Genomic DNA, 20,685 nt, shown 5'->3' on the forward strand with positions numbered 1-20,685 from the left:
TTTCATCATTCGATAGGATTTGATGAGGTTACCCCTCATACTTCTGAATTCCAAAGACCTCATCCTTAATGATCCAACATCTTCCCAACTACTGAACCACTGAGGTTGGACTAACTGGCCAATAGTTTCCTTTCTTCTGCTTCTCTCCCTTCTTGAAAAATGGAGCAACATTTTTCCATTTTTCTGTCTTCAGGATCCATTCCAGAATCCAGTGATTCTTGAACGATAATTACTAATGCCTCCACAATCTCTTCAGCCACCTCTTTCAGAACCCTGGAGTGTACATTATCGGCTTCAGGTGACTCATCTACCTTCAGACCTTTCAGTTTCCCAAGAACCTACTCTTTAGTTATGGCAACTTCACACAGCCCATGACCCCTGACGCCTGGAACTTCCACCATACTGTTAGTGTCTTTCACAGTGAAGACTGATGCAAAATACTTATTCAATTCATCCACCATTTCATTGTCCCCCATTACTAACTCTCCGGCATTGTTTTCCAGCAGTCCAGTATCCACTCTCACATCTCTTTTAATCTTTCCAATCCTCCATTGTCCCACTAATTTTTGCTCTATTATATGCCCTCCCTTTGGCCTTGACTTCTCTTGTTAGCCATGGTTGTGTCATCTTGCTTTTAGAATAGTTCTTCCTCTTTGGGTTGTGTGTATCCTGTATCCATTGTTGCTCTGCCATCATCCCTGCCAGTGTTGTTTTCCGATCGACTCTAGCCAACTCCTCGCTCATGCCTCTATAATTTCCTTTACTCCACTGTAATACTGATACATCAATATACTATTTATATGATTATATAATTCTCTATCCTTTGTATAATTTATATAATTCATTTATATGATTCTTTATTCTTTGTAATTGTTGAATTTTGTTTTTTGTTGTGTTTCACTCTCTGAGCCACACACCACAGGAAATTTCCTATACCCATAAATGAATAGTTGATCCTTGATCTTTACAGGACTGAAGAAATTACTTGTATGTATTAGAAATGAATTCTCAGTTTCACCATCTACCTCGTTATGATCCTGCACCACACCTTCTCAGTAATTGTAACACTTCCTTCTGCACTCCGTTATTGTATCCCCTTGTGCTGTGGTACATGGGCTGCAAAGGAACGTTGACAGGATGCAGAGCTGGGCGGAGAACTGACAGATGGCGTTCAACCTGGCAAAGTGTGAAGTGATTCACTTGGGAAGGTCATGCAGGGTTAATGGCAGGATTCTTAGCAGTGTAGAGGCAGAGAGATCATGAGGTCCATGTCCATAGATCCCAGTCCATGTCCATAGATCCCACAAAGTTGTCACACAAGTTGACAGGGTTATTAAGAAGCCAAATGATGTGTTTGCCTTCATTAGTCAGGAGGCTGAGTTCAAGAGACGTGAGATAATGTTGTGGCTCTGTAAAACCACACCACACTTGTTGCTGCCATCAGGAGCCTCAGGACTCACACCACCAGGTTCAGGGATGGTTACGACCCCACAACCATCAGGCTCTTGAACACAAGAGAATAACTACACTCATTCTATTGAGATGTTCCCACAACCAATGATCTCACATCTCATTCTGTCCAGTTCTGGTCACCTCATTATAGGAAGGATGTGGAAGCTTTGGAGAGGGTGCAGAGGAGATTTGCAGGGATTAGAGAGCACAGTTTTTGAGGATAGGGTGAGTGAGTATGAGCTTTTCTCTTGGAATGAAGGGGGATGAGAGGTGACTTGATGGAGGTGTACCAAATGATAAAAGGCATAGACAGATTAGACAGCCAGGGACTTTTCCCCCTAGAGTGTGAATGGCTAATACCAGAGGGCATAATTATTAAGTGATTGGAGGCAAGTAGAGGTATTTTACTTATACAGAGTGGTGGGTTGTGTGGTACCACCCCTCGTAGTGTGACACTCACCCTCGAGTGTGACCCTCCCTCTCTACACCCCTCCTGCAGTGACCCTCCCTCTCTACAACCCTCCCAGTGTGACCCTCCCTCTCTACACCCCTCCCACAGTGACCCTCCCTCTCTACAACCCTCCCAGTGTGACCCATGCTCTCTACACCCCTCCCACAGTGACCCTCCCACAGTGTGACCCTCCCTCGGTACCTCCCATCCCACAGCATGACCCTCCCTCAGAACCGCCCCTCCCACAGAGTGACCCTCCCTCGGTATTGCCCCTCCCTCAGTCCTGCCCCTCCCACAGCGTGACCCTCCCTCGGTACCCGCCCCTCCCTCGGTACCTCCCATCCCGCAGTGTGACCCTCCCTCGGTACCGCCCCTCCCTCGGTACCTCCCATCCCGCAGTGTGACCCTCCCTCGGTACCACCCCTTCCCACAATGTGACTTTCCCTTGGTACCACCCTCCCACAGTGTGACCCTCACTCAGTAGACGCCCTCCCACAGTGTGACCCTCCCTCAGTACCACCCCCTCCCACAGTGTGACCCTCCCTCAGAACCACACCTCCCACAGTGTGACCCTCCCTCAGTACCACCCCCCTCCCACAGTGTGACCCTCCCTCAGTACCACCCATTCCAGTGTGACCCTCCCTCAGTACCACCCCCTCCCACAATGTGACCCTCCCTCAGTAACACCCCCTCCCACAGTGTGACCCTCCCTCAGTACCACCCATTCCAGTGTGACCCTCCCTCAGTACCACCCCCTCCCACAATGTGACTTTCCCTCGGTACCACCCTCCCACAGTGTGACCCTCACTCAGTAGACGCCCTCCCACAGTGTGACCCTCCCTCAGTACCACCCCCTCCCACAGTGTGACCCTCCCTCAGAACCACACCTCCCACAGTGTGAACCTCCCTCAGTAACACCTCTCCCACAGTGTGACCCTCCCTCAGTAACACCCATTCCAGTGTGACCCTCCCTCAGTACCACCCCCTCCCACAATGTGACCCTCCCTCAGTAACACCCCCTCCCACAGTGTGACCCTCCCTCAGTACCACCCATTCCAGTGTGACCCTCCCTCAGTACCACCCCCTCCCACAATGTGACTTTCCCTCGGTACCACCCTCCCACAGTGTGACCCTCACTCAGTAGACGCCCTCCCACAGTGTGACCCTCCCTCAGTACCACCCCCTCCCACAGTGTGACCCTCCCTCAGAACCACACCTCCCACAGTGTGAACCTCCCTCAGTAACACCTCTCCCACAGTGTGACCCTCCCTCAGTACCACCCCTCCCACAATGTGACCCTCCCTCAGAACCACACCTCCCACAGTGTGAACCTCCCTCAGTAACACCTCTCCCACAGTGTGACCCTCCCTCAGTACCACCCCCTCCCACAGTGTGACCCTCCCTCAGAACCACACCTCCCACAGTGTGACCCTCCCTCAGTAACACCTCTCCCACAGTGTGACCCTCCCTCAGTACCACCCCCTCCCACAGTGTGACCCTCCCTCAGAACCACCCCTCCCCAGGACTGTGAACAGTAACTGTGTCCTGGATTTTTTCCAGGCAGTCGTACAGGGAAGGCAGAGGGCCTGTCCACCACTGTGGGTGGACGAGCTGCCTTCATCGCTGCCCTCAGCCTTGTGGACATGAGGAATCCTCAGGCCAACAGTGACGTGTACCAGCGCTGGGCCGGATCCGTCAGTCACAACCCCGTCATCATCAAACAGCAGGTCAGTGTCCACAACGTCCACATTACACAGCTGGTCAGTGTCCACAACGTCCACATCACACAGCTGGTCAGTGTCCACAATGTCCACATCACACAGCTGGTCAGTGTCCACAATGTCCACATCACACAGCTGGTCAGTGTCCACAATGTCCACATCAAACAGCTGGTCAGTGTCCACAATGTCCACATCAAACAGATGGTCAGTGTCCACAATGTGCACATCACACAGCTGGTCAGTGTCCACAACGTCCACATTACACAGCTGGTCAGTGTCCACAATGTCCACATCACACAGCTGGTCAGTGTCCACAATGTGCACATCAAACAGCTGGTCAGTGTCCACAACGTCCACATTACACAGCTGGTCAGTGTCCACAATGTCCACATTACACAGCTGGTCAGTGTCCACAATGTCCACATCACACAGGTCAGTGTCCACAACGTCCACATTACACAGCTGGTCAGTGTCCACAATGTCCACATCACACAGCTGGTCAGTGTCCACAATGTGCACATCAAACAGCTGGTCAGTGTCCACAACGTCCACATTACACAGCTGGTCAGTGTCCACAATGTCCACATCAAACAGGTCAGTGTCCACAACGTCCACGTCAAACAGCTGGTCAGTGTCCACAACGTCCACATCACACAGCTGGTCAGTGTACACAACGTCCACATCAAACAGCTGGTCAGTGTCCACATCAAACAGCTGGTCAGTGTCCACAACGTCCACGTCAAACAGCTGGTCAGTGTCCACAATGTCCACGTCAAACAGCTGGTCAGTGTCCACATCAAACAGCTGGTCAGTGTCCACAATGTCCACATCAAACAGCTGGTCAGTGTCCACAATGTCCACATCAAACAGCTGGTCAGTGTCCACAACGTCCACATCAAACAGCTGGTCAGTGTCCACAATGTCCACATCAAACAGCTGGTCAGTGTCCACAATGTCCACATCAAACAGGTCAGTGTCCACAATGTCCACATCAAACAGGTCAGTGTCCACAATGTCCACATCACACAGCTGGTCAGTGTCCACAACGTCCACATCAAACAGCTGGTCAGTGTCCACAACGTCCACATCAAACAGGTCAGTGTCCACAATGTCCACATCACACAGCTGGTCAGTGTCCACAACGTCCACATCAAACAGCTGGTCAGTGTCCACAACGTCCACATCAAACAGGTCAGTGTCCACAATGTCCACATCAAACAGCTGGTCAGTGTCCACAATGTCCACGTCAAACAGCTGGTCAGTGTCCACAATGTCCACATCAAACAGGTCAGTGTCCACAACGTCCACATCAAACAGCTGGTCAGTGTCCACAATGTCCACATCAAACAGGTCAGTGTCCACAACGTCCACATCAAACAGCTGGTCAGTGTCCGCAATGTCCACATCAAACAGCTGGTCAGTGTCCACAATGTCCACATCAAACAGCTGGTCAGTGTCCACAATGTCCACATCAAACAGGTCAGTTTCCACAATGTCCACATCAAACAGCTGGTCAGTGTCCACAATGTCCACATCAAACAGGTCAGTGTCCACAATGTCCACATCAAACAGGTCAGTGTCCACAATGTCCACATCAAACAGCTGGTCAGTGTCCACAATGTCCACATCAAACAGGTCAGTGTCCACAATGTCCACATCAAACAGGTCAGTGTCCACAATGTCCACATCAAACAGCTGGTCAGTGTCCACAACGTCCACATCAAACAGCTGGTCAGTGTCCACAATGTCCACGTCAAACAGCTGGTCAGTGTCCACAATGTCCACATCAAACAGCTGGTCAGTGTCCACAATGTCCACATCAAACAGGTCAGTGTCCACAACGTCCACATCAAACAGCTGGTCAGTGTCCGCAATGTCCACATCAAACAGCTGGTCAGTGTCCACAATGTCCACATCACACAGCTGGTCAGTGTCCACAACGTCCACATCAAACAGCTGGTCAGTGTCCACAACGTCCACATCAAACAGGTCAGTGTCCACAATGTCCACATCAAACAGCTGGTCAGTGTCCACAATGTCCACGTCAAACAGCTGGTCAGTGTCCACAATGTCCACATCAAACAGCTGGTCAGTGTCCACAACGTCCACATCAAACAGGTCAGTGTCCACAACGTCCACATCAAACAGCTGGTCAGTGTCCACAATGTCCACATCAAACAGCTGGTCAGTGTCCACAATGTCCACATCAAACAGGTCAGTGTCCACAATGTCCACATCAAACAGCTGGTCAGTGTCCACAATGTCCACGTCAAACAGCTGGTCAGTGTCCACAATGTCCACATCAAACAGCTGGTCAGTGTCCACAATGTCCACATCAAACAGGTCAGTGTCCACAACGTCCACATCAAACAGCTGGTCAGTGTCCGCAATGTCCACATCAAACAGCTGGTCAGTGTCCACAATGTCCACATCAAACAGCTGGTCAGTGTCCACAATGTCCACATCAAACAGGTCAGTGTCCACAATGTCCACATCAAACAGCTGGTCAGTGTCCACAATGTCCACATCAAACAGGTCAGTGTCCACAATGTCCACATCAAACAGCTGGTCAGTGTCCACAATGTCCACATCAAACAGCTGGTCAGTGTCCACAATGTCCACATCAAACAGCTGGTCAGTGTCCACAACGTCCACATCAAACAGCTGGTCAGTGTCCACAATGTCCACATCAAACAGCTGGTCAGTGTCCACAATGTCCACGTCACACAGCTGGTCAGTGTCCACAATGTCCACGTCAAACAGGTCAGTGTCCACAATGTCCACGTCAAACAGGTCAGTGTCCACAATGTCCACATCAAACAGGTCAGTGTCCACAATGTCCACATCAAACAGCTGGTCAGTGTCCACAATGTCCACGTCAAACAGGTCAGTGTCCACAATGTCCACATCAAACAGCTGGTCAGTGTCCGCAATGTCCACATCAAACAGCTGGTCAGTGTCCACAATGTCCACGTCAAACAGGTCAGTGTCCACAATGTCCACATCAAACAGCTGGTCCGTGTCCACAATGTCCACATCAAACAGGTCAGTGTCCACAATGTGCACATCAAACAGCTGGTCAGTGCCCACAACGTCCACATCAAACAGCTGGTCCGTGTCCACAATGTCCACATCAAACAGGTCAGTGTCCACAATGTGCACATCAAACAGCTGGTCAGTGCCCACAATGTCCACATCAAACAGCTGGTCAGTGTCCACAACGTCCACATCAAACAGCTGGTCAGTGTCCACAATGTCCACATCAAACAGCTGGTCAGTGTCCACAACGTCCACATCAAACAGGTGGTCAGTGTCCACAATGTCCACATCAAACAGCTGGTCAGTGTCCACAATGTCCACATCAAACAGCTGGTCAGTGTCCACAATGTCCACGTCAAACAGCTGGTCAGTGTCCACAATGTCCACGTCAAACAGCTGGTCAGTGTCCGCAATGTCCACGTCAAACAGCTGGTCAGTGTCCGCAATGTCCACGTCAAACAGCTGGTCAGTGTCCACAATGTCCACATCAAACAGCTGGTCAGTGTCCACAACGTCCACGTCAAACAGCTGGTCAGTGTCCACAATGTCCACATCAAACAGCTGGTCAGTGTCCACAACGTCCACATCAAACAGGTCAGTGTCCACAATGTCCACATCAAACAGCTGGTCAGTGTCCGCAATGTCCACATCAAACAGGTCAGTGTCCACAATGTCCACATCAAACAGCTGGTCAGTGTCCACAATGTCCACATCAAACAGCTGGTAAGTGTCCACAATGTCCACATCAAACAGCTGGTCAGTGTCCACAATGTCCACATCAAACAGCTGGTCAGTGTCCACAATGTCTACATCAAACAGGTCAGTGTCCACAATGTCCACATCAAACAGGTCAGTGTCCGCAACGTCCACATCAAACAGCTGGTCAGTGTCCACAATGTCCACATCAAACAGCTGGTCAGTGTCCACAACGTCCACATCAAACAGCTGGTCAGTGTCCACAACATCCACATCAAACAGCTGGTCAGTGTCCACAATGTCCACATCAAACAGGTCAGTGTCCACAATGTCCACATCAAACAGCTGGTCAGTGTCCACAATGTCCACGTCACACAGCTGGTCAGTGTCCACAACGTCCACATCAAACAGCTGGTCAGTGTCCACAATGTCCACATCAAACAGGTCAGTGTCCACAATGTCCACATCAAACAGGTCAGTGTCCACAATGTCTACATCAAACAGGTCAGTGTCCACAATGTCCACATCAAACAGCTGGTCAGTGTCCACAATGTCCACATCAAACAGGTCAGTGTCCACAATGTCCACATCAAACAGCTGGTCAGTGTCCACAATGTCCACGTCAAACAGGTCAGTGTCCACAATGTCCACATCAAACAGGTCAGTGTCCACAATGTCCACATCAAACAGGTCAGTGTCCACAATGTCCACGTCACACAGCTGGTCAGTGTCCACAATGTCCACATCAAACAGGTCAGTGTCCACAATGTCCACATCAAACAGGTCAGTGTCCACAATGTCCACATCAAACAGCTGGTCAGTGTCCACAATGTCTACATCAAACAGGTCAGTGTCCACAACGTCCACATCAAACAGCTGGTCAGTGTCCACAACGTCCACATCAAACAGGTCAGTGTCCACAATGTCCACATCAAACAGGTCAGTGTCCACAATGTCCACGTCACACAGCTGGTCAGTGTCCACAATGTCCACATCAAACAGGTCAGTGTCCACAATGTCCACATCAAACAGGTCAGTGTCCACAATGTCCACATCAAACAGCTGGTCACTGTCCACAATGTCCACATCAAACAGGTCAGTGTCCACAATGTCCACGTCACACAGGTGGTCAGTGTCCACAATGTCCACATCAAACAGGTGGTCAGTGTCCACAATGTCCACGTCAAACAGGTCAGTGTCCACAATGTCCACATCAAACAGCTGGTCAGTGTCCACAATGTCCACATCAAACAGCTGGTCACTGTCCACAATGTCCACATCAAACAGGTCACTGTCCACAATGTCCACGTCACACAGCTGGTCAGTGTCCACAATGTCCACATCAAACAGGTCAGTGTCCACAATGTCCACATCAAACAGGTCAGTGTCCACAATGTCCACGTCACACAGCTGGTCAGTGTCCACAATGTCCACATCAAACAGCTGGTCAGTGTCCACAATGTCCACATCACACAGCTGGTCAGTGTCCACAATGTCCACATCAAACAGGTCAGTGTCCACAATGTCCACATCAAACAGCTGGTCAGTGTCCACAATGTCCACATCACACAGCTGGTCAGTGTCCACAATGTGCACATCACACAGCTGGTCAGTGTCCACAATGTGCACATCAAACAGGTCAGTGTCCACAATGTCCACATCAAACAGCTGGTCAGTGTCCACAACGTCCACATCAAACAGGTCAGTGTACACAATGTCCACATCAAACAGCTGGTCAGTGTCCACAATGTCCACATCAAACAGCTGGTCAGTGCCCACAATGTCCACATCAAACAGGTCAGTGTCCACAATGTCCACATCAAACAGCTGGTCAGTGTCCACAACGTCCACATCAAACAGGTCAGTGTCCACAATGTCCACATCAAACAGCTGGTCAGTTTCCACAACGTCCACATCAAACAGGTCAGTGTCCACAATGTCCACATCAAACAGCTGGTCAGTGTCCACAATGTCCACATCAAACAGCTGGTCAGTGTCCACAATGTCTACATCAAACAGCTGGTCAGTGTCCACAACGTCCACATCAAACAGCTGGTCAGTGTCCACAATGTCTACATCAAACAGCTGGTCAGTGTCCACAATGTCCACATCAAACAGCTGGTCAGTGTCCACAACGTCCACATCAAACAGCTGGTCAGTGTCCACAATGTCCACATCAAACAGGTCAGTGTCCACAATGTCCACATCAAACAGCTGGTCAGTGTCCACAATGTCCACATCAAACAGCTGGTCAGTGTCCACAATGTCCACATCACACAGCTGGTCAGTGTCCACAATGTCCACATCAAACAGCTGGTCAGTGTCCACAATGTCCACATCAAACAGGTCAGTGTCCACAATGTCCACATCAAACAGCTGGTCAGTGTCCACAATGTCCACATCAAACAGCTGGTCAGTGTCCGCAATGTCCACATCAAACAGCTGGTCAGTGTCCACAATGTCCACATCAAACAGGTCAGTGTCCACAATGTCCACATCAAACAGCTGGTCAGTGTCCACAACGTCCACATCAAACAGCTGGTCAGTGTCCACAATGTCTACATCAAACAGCTGGTCAGTGTCCACAATGTCCACATCAAACAGCTGGTCAGTGTCCACAACGTCCACGTCAAACAGCTGGTCAGTGTCCACAACGTCCACGTCAAACAGCTGGTCAGTGTCCACAATGTCCACATCAAACAGCTGGTCAGTGTCCACAATGTCCACATCAAACAGCTGGTAAGTGTCCACAATGTCCACATCAAACAGGTCAGTGTCCACAATGTGCACATCAAACAGGTCAGTGTCCACAATGTCCAGAGATGCGTGGAGAGTTTGTAAAAACACAACACTCACACACACACCACCACCACCACCAGCACCCCCCCCCCCCCCCCCGAATGACAGATACACACAGACACACACTGAGGCATACAGACAGATACACATACACACACACTCAGGTTTACAGATAGATACACATACACACTGACTAACAGATACACACACACACACTCAGACATACAGACACATACACGACTGACAGATGCATACACACGCACATTCAGACATACAGACACACACATCGACTGACAGATACACACCTTCACAGATGCTGACTTACAACACACATACACAGATAAACACATACATACACACACACACACACACACACACACACACACACGGGTGTTGGATAAGGGTGGACCACTTCTGTTGACCCCTGACCCCTGCCCTTTTCCTACAGCTGGCACCATTGGATGAGCTGGTGAAGGGGGTACCATGTGCAGGGGTGAAGAGACTTTTCCTTCGCCGGGCGCTGGCTGAGTACGAAGCCGAGGTTAACCCGTGCCGTTGCAGGCCCTGTGCCAACAATGGCCAAGCCCAGGTCATCGGCTCCAGCTGCCAGTGTTTCTGCAAACCCTACACGTTCGGACCGTTGTGTCAGAGGGGCGTCCTGGCTCAGGAACGGGAGAGCGGTAAGCCAGTTCAGTTTATTGTCATTCAACCGTACACGAGTATACCGCCAAACGAAAGAGCGTTCCTCCAGATCAAGGTGCACAACACAGTACCTATAACTCACACACACAGCACATGAAGTAATATCACCATAAACATTTTAACAACTAGTGAGGTGTAATATGACATAAGAAGTAAACTGTATAACGCTACTGTTGCTTCATGCACGATGAGACCTGGGTGGTGTCTCACGGCCTGGGGGAAGGAGCTGTTTCCCATCCCAACAGTCCATGTCCTCGTACTATGGCACCTCCTGCCTGATGGTGGGGGGGGGGGGGGGTCCGATCACTGACAATGCAAAGGGCCCTCCTGATAACTATCTTGGACGAGTGGAAGGGAGACCCCAGTGATCGTTTGTTGGGATTTGCATCTTGCATGTCAAACAGTGATGAAGCTGCTCAGGCCGTGGTTAAGATGGGGTGGGTGAGGGGGTGGAGGCTTCCTCGCCTCAGTCTCCTCAGGAAATGGAGATGATGCTGTACTTTCTTGACCAAAGAGGTGGTACCGAGGGACCAGGTAAGATCATCTGTGTGCTCACACTCCCAGAAACCTGGTGCTCCCAACTCTGCCCATGAAGGAGCTGCTTGTGAGCAGTGAGGGATGGGCCGGCTGCACCCTCCCAGATTCCACAGCCTTGTCCATGTTGAGCCCCATTCTGCCAGCCACTCTGCCTCCTCTCTGTACATCATCTCCTACCTCGGAACGTGATCCATCACCCCTCACACTCAGCCCTGACCCATATAACAATTACAGCACGGAAACAGGCCATCTCAGGCCCTTCTAGTCCGTGCCAAACGCTTACTCTCACCTAGTCCCACCTACCTGCACTCAGCCCATAACCCTCCATTCCTTTCCTGTCCATATACCTAATCAATTTTTTTTTAAATGACAATATCGAACCTGCCTTTACCACTTCTACTGGAAGCTCGTTCCACACAGCTACCACTCTCTGAGTAAAGAAGTTCCCCCTCATGTTACCCCTAAACTTTTGCCCCTTAACTCTCAACTCATGTCCTCTTGTTTGAATCTCCCCTACTCTCAATGGAAAAAGCCTATCCACGTCAACTCTATCTATCCCCCTCATAATTTTAAATACCTCTGTCAAGTCTCCCCTCAACCTTCTACGCTCCATTTACTCCATGCTGCCTATATTTATTATAGATCTCTCTCTTTTTCCGAACCAAGTTTCCAATATCCCTTGAAAACCATGGCTCTCTCACACTTTTAACATCCCGGACCCTGGCACCAGGGAGGCAAGCTACCATCCGGGTCTCCTGATCGCGTCCACAGAATCGCCTATCTGACCCCCTAACTATCGAGTCCCCTATTACTACTGCCTTCCTCTTCCTTTCCCTACCCTTCTGAGCTACAGGGCCGGACTCTGTGCCGGAGGGTGTGACCCCTCACTGTAAGCCCAGAACCCTGACCCCTCACACTCCAGCCTCGGACCCTCACCACCACCCCTCTTCCTGAGCCCAAATGACCCTTCACCCTGACCTCTCACACCCTCACACCAACCCTACCTGACCCCTAACCCTTCACTCTGACCTCTGTTCCCTCATATTGAACCCTTCCCCCAACATCCCTGACCCAAATCGCTCAACCATGACCTTTCCTTCACCACCCAATTCTCTACCTCATTTTCAACCCTGGCCACCTCCTGAGCCTTGACCTTCCCCCCCCTACCCACAGCACCAATCCCCCCCTGCCCCTGCCCGTGACCCCTGACCTGACTGATAATCTCCTGTTGCAGGGACTGGAGTAGATGGAGGCTGGAGCTGTTGGAGTGGATGGAGTGAGTGTCAGGGAGGACAGAGACACCGATCCCGTAACTGTAACAACCCGGCGCCAGGCCCCGGTGGGAGAGCATGCACGAGCCAGCACCAGCAGTCTGAGGCCTGTCCAGACTCCGAACTGGAGTATCTACGGTGAGACATCTCCCACGCACCCACCCCACACTCCTCCCCTTCCCCCACTGCCCCTCTCCCTTCCTCCCCAACTCCCCTCCTTCTTTCCCTCACTCTCCTCTGCTCCTCCCCCATGCTCCCCCCTCCTTCCCCACTCACTCCTTTCTCCCCTCCTCTTTCCACCTCCTTTTCCACTTTCCTCTCTTCCTCCACCCTCCATTGCCCCTTACTTTCCTGTCTCATGCTCCTCTCCCCCTCCCCACCCCTTCTCTGCCTCCCTCCCCTTCCCCTTACTCCCTGCTGCCCTCTTTCCCCCCCCCCCTCCACTCACATTCCTATCCCCTCTCACTCAGCAAGGAAATCTCACAGCCTCTGGGACATGACCCTCTGAGGGAAGACACTCCCTCCTCCCCATGGCACCAGGGTGAGCTCCTCATCCTGTCACCCTGATTATGACCCTGTGAACGTGGTTCTATCTACGTGCCTCTGATCTGTTCCCACACTCCGCTCCATGGGAGGGAGGGGAGTGTTGGTGTACAGGAACATATAGAAGATCGAACAGTCCAGCACAGAATGGGCCATTAACTCAATTCAATCTTCCTTCAGAGACCTCAATTTTCTATCATCCACGTGTCTATCAAAGAGTTTCTTAAACGTCCCCTGATATACCTGCCTCCACCTCCAGCTGTGGTAACGTGTTCCACGCACCCACCATTGTCTGTTTAAAGAATTTACTTCTGACATCTCTATTTTTTCCACCAAACAGCTCAAAATTATGCCCCCTCATTATCAGTCATTTTCACCCTGGGAAAAAGTTTCCAGCTGTCCACTCTATCAGTGCCTCTTATCATCCTGTACACCCCTCATCCTCCTCCACTCCGAAGAGAAACCCCTAGCTCACTCAACCTACCCTCTTAGGACATGCTTTCTAATGGAGTCACAGTGCAGAAGTAGGCCCTTCGTCTATGCCAAACCACTTAAACTGTCTACTCCCATCGACTTGCACCTAGACCATTGACCTCACACTTGACTCCATTAAATTCCATCTGCCATTTTCCCAGCTGGTCCAAATGCTGCCGCAAGCCAAGATTGCCTTCCTCGCTGTCCACACCACCCCCAATCATGGTGTCATCTGCAAATCTGCTGATCTAGTTAAAGACATTATTATGCAGATCATTGATATAGATGACCAACAACAACGTACCCAGCACCAATCCCTGTGGCACACCACTAGTCACAGGACACCGGTCAGAGAGGCAACCATCTCCTACCACTCTCTGGCTTCTCCCACAAAGCCAACGTCGAATCCAGTTAACTACCTCATCTTGAATGCCAAGCGACTGAACCCTCCTGACCAACCTCCCACACAAGACATTGTCAAATTCCTGGCTTTAGAGTCCATATAGACAACATCCACTGCCTTGCATTCATCCACTTTCCTGGTAACTTCCTTGAAAAACTCTGAGATTGTTTACACATTCAGATTCAGATTCAGTTTATTGTCATTTAGAAACCATAAATGCAATGCAGTTTAAAAATGAGACAACGTCCCCCCAGAATGATATCACAAAAGCATATGACAAAACAGACTACACCAGAAAATCCACGTAACGTTTGGCAATCCCCAATCCAGAGTCCAGAGAGGCTGCTGCGTATTAATATCGCACTACCGTCTAGCGCGTTCCCTGGAAAGGAGCTCCAAATCCACCAGACAAAAACAAGACCAAAAACTAAAGCTACAAGACCTGCACAAAAGCACATAGTTACAACATATGGTTACAACAGTGCAAACAATAGCATAATTGATAAAAAAAACAGACCATGGGCACAGTAAAAATAGTCCAAACATGTTAAAAGACTGGAAGTTCAAAAGAAATCACCACACAGTTTCCACAAGTCCCCAGGGTCCCGACAGACTCGCCATCCCACACCGGCGGCAGAAGGGAATACCTCCGCTATGGACTTCCATGGCACAGCCCGACTCAGCCTCGCAGACGCAGCACACAACGAAAGCGACCTGAGTCTGTCGAAAGGACTCCGAGTCTGTCGAACCTCCGAGCCGATGACCATCCCCTCTGGCACAGCTTCTCCGAGCACCATCCTCTGCTGAGCGTATTAAGACGGCCCCGCCAACGGCCATCGGCAACGTGACCCCAAGGACTGGGGGCCTGTTCTTCCCAGCAGAGTCCCGGACCTCACAGCAGCAGCAGCAACGAAGAAGGTCTTCCTGGAATTTCCCGATGTTTCTCTGTGCTCCCACGTCCGTTTTCAATCAATTATGATTGCGCATGGCACCCCACTTCACAAATAACGGATAATCAGCTCCAGAGTGGCCGCTGCAAGCTGCGTCGCGCCGCCATCTTGGATGAACTCCCACATACGAAATCATGTTGATCATGTCGAGAGATACGATCCCTTAGAAAACCTTCTAATAACTTTGCCACTACTGATGTCAGGCTCAGCGGTTTATAATTTCCTGGTTTATGTTTAGAGCCTTTCTTAAACAGTGGAACAACGTTGGCTATCCCCAATCCTCTGGTACCTTACTTATCGCAAAGGATAATCGAAATATTTCTGCTAGGGTCCCTGTAATTTCTGCACTTGCCTCTCACAGGGTCCGAGTGAGAACACTGAGGATCTCTCCACACTGATATACCTCAAGGCAGCAAACACCTCCTCCTCTGTAATGGAGGGTTCATGACCTCACTACTGCTTTGCCGCACTTCTGTACACTCAGTGTCCCTCTCCAAAGTGAATACAGATGCAAACTATCCAGACAGAATCCTGGTAAGTCTCCTGTGCACTCCCTCTGAAGCTTCCACATCCTTCCATGAGGCGACCAAAACCTAACACAATATTCTAAGTGTCGTCTAACCAGGGTTTTATAGAACTGCAACATTATCTCACACTCACCTCAATCCCCTGACCAATACACCACCTTAATAACCTTTTCAAATCGCGCGGCATTCGAGGGCAGATTCCTGACCTGACATACTTCCCACAGCACGGTGGAGCCACACTGTTTCGAAGAGCAGGATGGGCCAATAAGAGGTTGTACTGCACCTCCCCATCTGGAGAATGGGTTCGTTCAGGTACCTATTCAAATTACACTGTCGACTACCAACCGAAAGTCCTTCGAGGGCCCACAGACATTGTACCCCATCACTGACTCTCTCCCCTTCCACAGCCCACACACCGTACCCCATCACCGACTCTCTCCCCTTCCACAGCCCACACACTGTACCCCATCACCGACTCTCTCCCCTTCCACAGCCCACACACCGTACCCCATCACCGACTCTCTCCCTTTCCACAGCCCACACACCGTACCCCATCACCGACTCTCTCCCCTTCCACAGCCCACACACCGTACCCCATCACCGACTCTCTCCCCTTCCACAGCCCACACACCGTACCCCATCACCGACTCTCTCCCCTTCCACAGCCCACACTCCGTACCCCATCACCGACTCTCTCCCCTTCCACAGCCCACACACCGTACCCCATCACCGACTCTCTCCCCTTCCACAGCCCACACTCCGTACCCCATCACCGACTCTCTCCCCTTCCACAGCCCACACACCGTACCCCATCACCGACTCTCTCCCCTTCCACAGCCCACACTCCGTACCCCATCACCGACTCTCTCCCCTTCCACAGCCCACACTGTACCCCATCACCGACACTCTCCCCTTCCACAGCCCACACACCGTACCCCATCACCGACTCTCTCCCCTTCCACAGCCCACACTGTACCCCATCACCGACTCTCTCCCCTTCCACAGCCCACACTGTACCCCATCACCGACACTCTCCCCTTCCACAGCCCACACACCGTACCCCATCACCGACTCTCTCCCCTTCCACAGCCCACACTGTACCCCATCACCGACACTCTCCCCTTCCACAGCCCACACACCGTACCCCATCACCGACTCTCTCCCCTTCCACAGCCCACACACCGTACCCCATCACCGACTCTCTCCCCTTCCACAGCCCACACACCGTACCCCATCACCGACTCTCTCCCCTTCCACAGCCCACACTCCGTACCCCATCACCGACTCTCTCCCCTTCCACAGCCCACACTGTACCCCATCACCGACACTCTCCCCTTCCACAGCCCACACACCGTACCCCATCACCGACTCTCTCCCCTTCCACAGCCCACACTGTACCCCATCACCGACTCTCTCCCCTTCCACAGCCCACACTGTACCCCATCACCGACACTCTCCCCTTCCACAGCCCACACACCGTACCCCATCACCGACTCTCTCCCCTTCCACAGCCCACACTGTACCCCATCACCGACACTCTCCCCTTCCACAGCCCACACACCGTACCCCATCACCGACTCTCTCCCCTTCCACAGCCCACACACCGTACCCCATCACCGACTCTCTCCCCTTCCACAGCCCACACACCGTACCCCATCACCGACTCTCTCCCCTTCCACAGCCCACACTCCGTACCCCATCACCGACTCTCTCCCCTTCCACAGCCCACACTCCGTACCCCATCACCGACTCTCTCCCCTTCCACAGCCCACACACTTTACCCCATCACCGACCCTCTCCCCTTCCACAGCCCACACACTGTACCCCCATCACCGACTCTCTCCCCTTCCACAGCCCACACACTGTACCCCATCACCGACTCTCTCCCCTTCCACAGCCCACACACCGTACCCCATCACCGACTCTCTCCCCTTCCACAGCCCACACTCCGTACCCCATCACCGACTCTCTCCCCTTCCACAGCCCACACACCGTACCCCATCACCGACTCTCTCCCCTTCCACAGCCCACACTCCGTACCCCATCACCGACTCTCTCCCCTTCCACAGCCCACACACCGTACCCCATCACCGACTCTCTCCCCTTCCACAGCCCACACACCGTACCCCATCACCGACTCTCTCCCCTTCCACAGCCCACACACCGTACCCCATCACCGACTCTCTCCCGTTCCACAGCTCACACACTGTACCCCATCACCGACTCTCTCCCCTTCCACAGCCCACACTCCGTACCCCATCACCGACTCTCTCCCCTTCCACAGCGCACACACCGTACCCCATCACCGACTCTCTCCCCTTCCACAGCCCACACCATACCCCATCACCGACTCTCTCCCCTTCCACAGCCCACACACTGTACCCCATCACCGACTCTCTCCCCTTCCACAGCCCACACACCGTACCCCATCACCGACTCTCTCCCCTTCCACAGCCCACACACCGTACCCCATCACCGACTCTCTCCCCTTCCACAGCCCACACACCGTACCCCATCACCGACTCTCTCCCCTTCCACAACCCACACACTGTACCCCATCACCGACTCTCTCCCCTTCCACAACCCACACACTGTACCCCATCACCGACTCTCTCCCCTTCCACAGCCCACACACTTTACCCCATCACCGACTCTCTCCCCTTCCACAGCCCACACACCGTACCCCATCACCGACTCTCTCCCCTTCCACAGCCCACACACTGTACCCCATCACCGACTCTCTCCCCTTCCACAACCCACACACTGTACCCCATCACCGACTCTCTCCCCTTCCACAACCCACACACTGTACCCCATCACCGACTCTCTCCCCTTCCACAGCCCACACTGTACCCCATCACCGACTCTCTCCCCTTCCACAGCCCACACTCCGTACCCCATCACCGACTCTCTCCCCTTCCACAGCCCACACACTTTACCCCATCACCGACCCTCTCCCCTTCCACAGCCCACACACTGTACCCCATCACCGACTCTCTCCCCTTCCACAGCCCACACTCCGTACCCCATCACCGACTCTCTCCCCTTCCACAGCCCACACACTTTACCCCATCACCGACCCTCTCCCCTTCCACAGCCCACACACCGTACCCCATCACCGACTCTCTCCCCTTCCACAGCCCACACACCGTACCCCATCACCGACTCTCTCCCCTTCCACAGCCCACACACCGTACCCCATCACCGACTCTCTCCCCTTCCACAGCCCACACACCGTACCCCATCACCGACTCTCTCCCCTTCCACAGCCCACACACCGTACCCCATCACCGACTCTCTCCCCTTCCACAGCCCACACACCGTACCCCATCACCGACTCTCTCCCCTTCCACTGCCCACACACCGTACCCCATCACCGACTCTCTCCCCTTCCACAGCCCACACACTTTACCCCATCACCGACTCTCTCCCCTTCCACAGACCACACACCGTACCCCATCACCGACTCTCTCCCCTTCCACAGCCCACACACTTTACCCCATCACCGACTCTCTCCCCTTCCACAGCCCACACACTGTACCCCATCACCGACTCTCTCCCCTTCCACAGCCCACACTGTACCCCATCACCGACTCTCTCCCCTTCCACAGACCACACACCGTACCCCATCACCGACTCTCTCCCCTTCCACAGCCCACACTCCGTACCCCATCACCGACTCTCTCCCCTTCCACAGCCCACACTCCGTACCCCATCACCGACTCTCTCCCCTTCCACAGCGCACACACCGTACCCCATCACCGACTCTCTCCCCTTCCACAGCCCACACACCGTACACCATCACCGACTCTCTCCCCTTCCACAGCCCACACACCGTACCCCATCACCGACTCTCTCCCCTTCCACAGCCCACACACCGTACCCCATCACCGACTCTCTCCCCTTCCACAGCCCACACACCGTACCCCATCACCGACTCTCTCCCCTTCCACAGCCCACACACCGTACCCCATCACCGACTCTCTCCCGTTCCACAGCTCACACACTGTACCCCATCACCGACTCTCTCCCCTTCCACAGCCCACACTCCGTACCCCATCACCGACTCTCTCCCCTTCCACAGCGCACACACCGTACCCCATCACCGACTCTCTCCCCTTCCACAGCCCACACCATACCCCATCACCGACTCTCTCCCCTTCCACAGCCCACACACCGTACCCCATCACCGACTCTCTCCCCTTCCACAGCCCACACACCGTACCCCATCACCGACTCTCTCCCCTTCCACAGCCCACACACCGTACCCCATCACCGACTCTCTCCCCTTCCACAGCCCACACACCGTACCCCATCACCGACTCTCTCCCCTTCCACAACCCACACACTGTACCCCATCACCGACTCTCTCCCCTTCCACAACCCACACACTGTACCCCATCACTGACTCTCTCCCCTTCCACAGCCCACACACTTTACCCCATCACCGACTCTCTCCCCTTCCACAGCCCACACTCCGTACCCCATCACCGACTCTCTCCCCTTCCACAGCCCACACACTTTACCCCATCACCGACCCTCTCCCCTTCCACAGCCCACACACTGTACCCCATCACCGACTCTCTCCCCTTCCACAGCCCACACTCCGTACCCCATCACCGACTCTCTCCCCTTCCACAGCCCACACACTTTACCCCATCACCGACCCTCTCCCCTTCCACAGCCCACACACCGTACCCCATCACCGACTCTCTCCCCTTCCACAGCCCACACACCGTACCCCATCACCGACTCTCTCCCCTTCCACAGCCCACACACCGTACCCCATCACCGACTCTCTCCCCTTCCACTGCCCACACACCGTACCCCATCACCGACTCTCTCCCCTTCCACAGCCCACACACCGTACCCCATCACCGACTCTCTCCCCTTCCACAGCCCACACACCGTACCCCATCACCGACTCTCTCCCCTTCCACTGCCCACACACCGTACCCCATCACCGACTCTCTCCCCTTCCACAGCCCACACACTTTACCCCATCACCGACTCTCTCCCCTTCCACAGACCACACACCGTACCCCATCACCGACTCTCTCCCCTTCCACAGCCCACACACTTTACCCCATCACCGACTCTCTCCCCTTCCACAGCCCACA

At 53.0% G+C, this 20,685-nt stretch overlaps 1 protein-coding gene across 1 annotated transcript in view; it reads left to right on the forward strand.

Moving 5' to 3' along the window:
• The window catches only part of LOC140728907 (complement component C7-like), a 101,630-nt gene that overhangs the window by 67,276 nt on the left and 13,669 nt on the right, over positions 1–20,685 (forward strand). Inside the window, 4 exon segments of the mRNA XM_073047995.1 lie at positions 3,464–3,630; positions 10,607–10,838; positions 12,632–12,806; positions 15,790–15,877. Coding sequence (XP_072904096.1) covers positions 3,464–3,630; positions 10,607–10,838; positions 12,632–12,806; positions 15,790–15,877 — 662 coding nt within the window.

Source organism: Hemitrygon akajei, chromosome 6 (assembly GCF_048418815.1).
Source record: "Hemitrygon akajei chromosome 6, sHemAka1.3, whole genome shotgun sequence".
Taxonomy (NCBI): Eukaryota; Metazoa; Chordata; class Chondrichthyes; order Myliobatiformes; family Dasyatidae; genus Hemitrygon; species Hemitrygon akajei.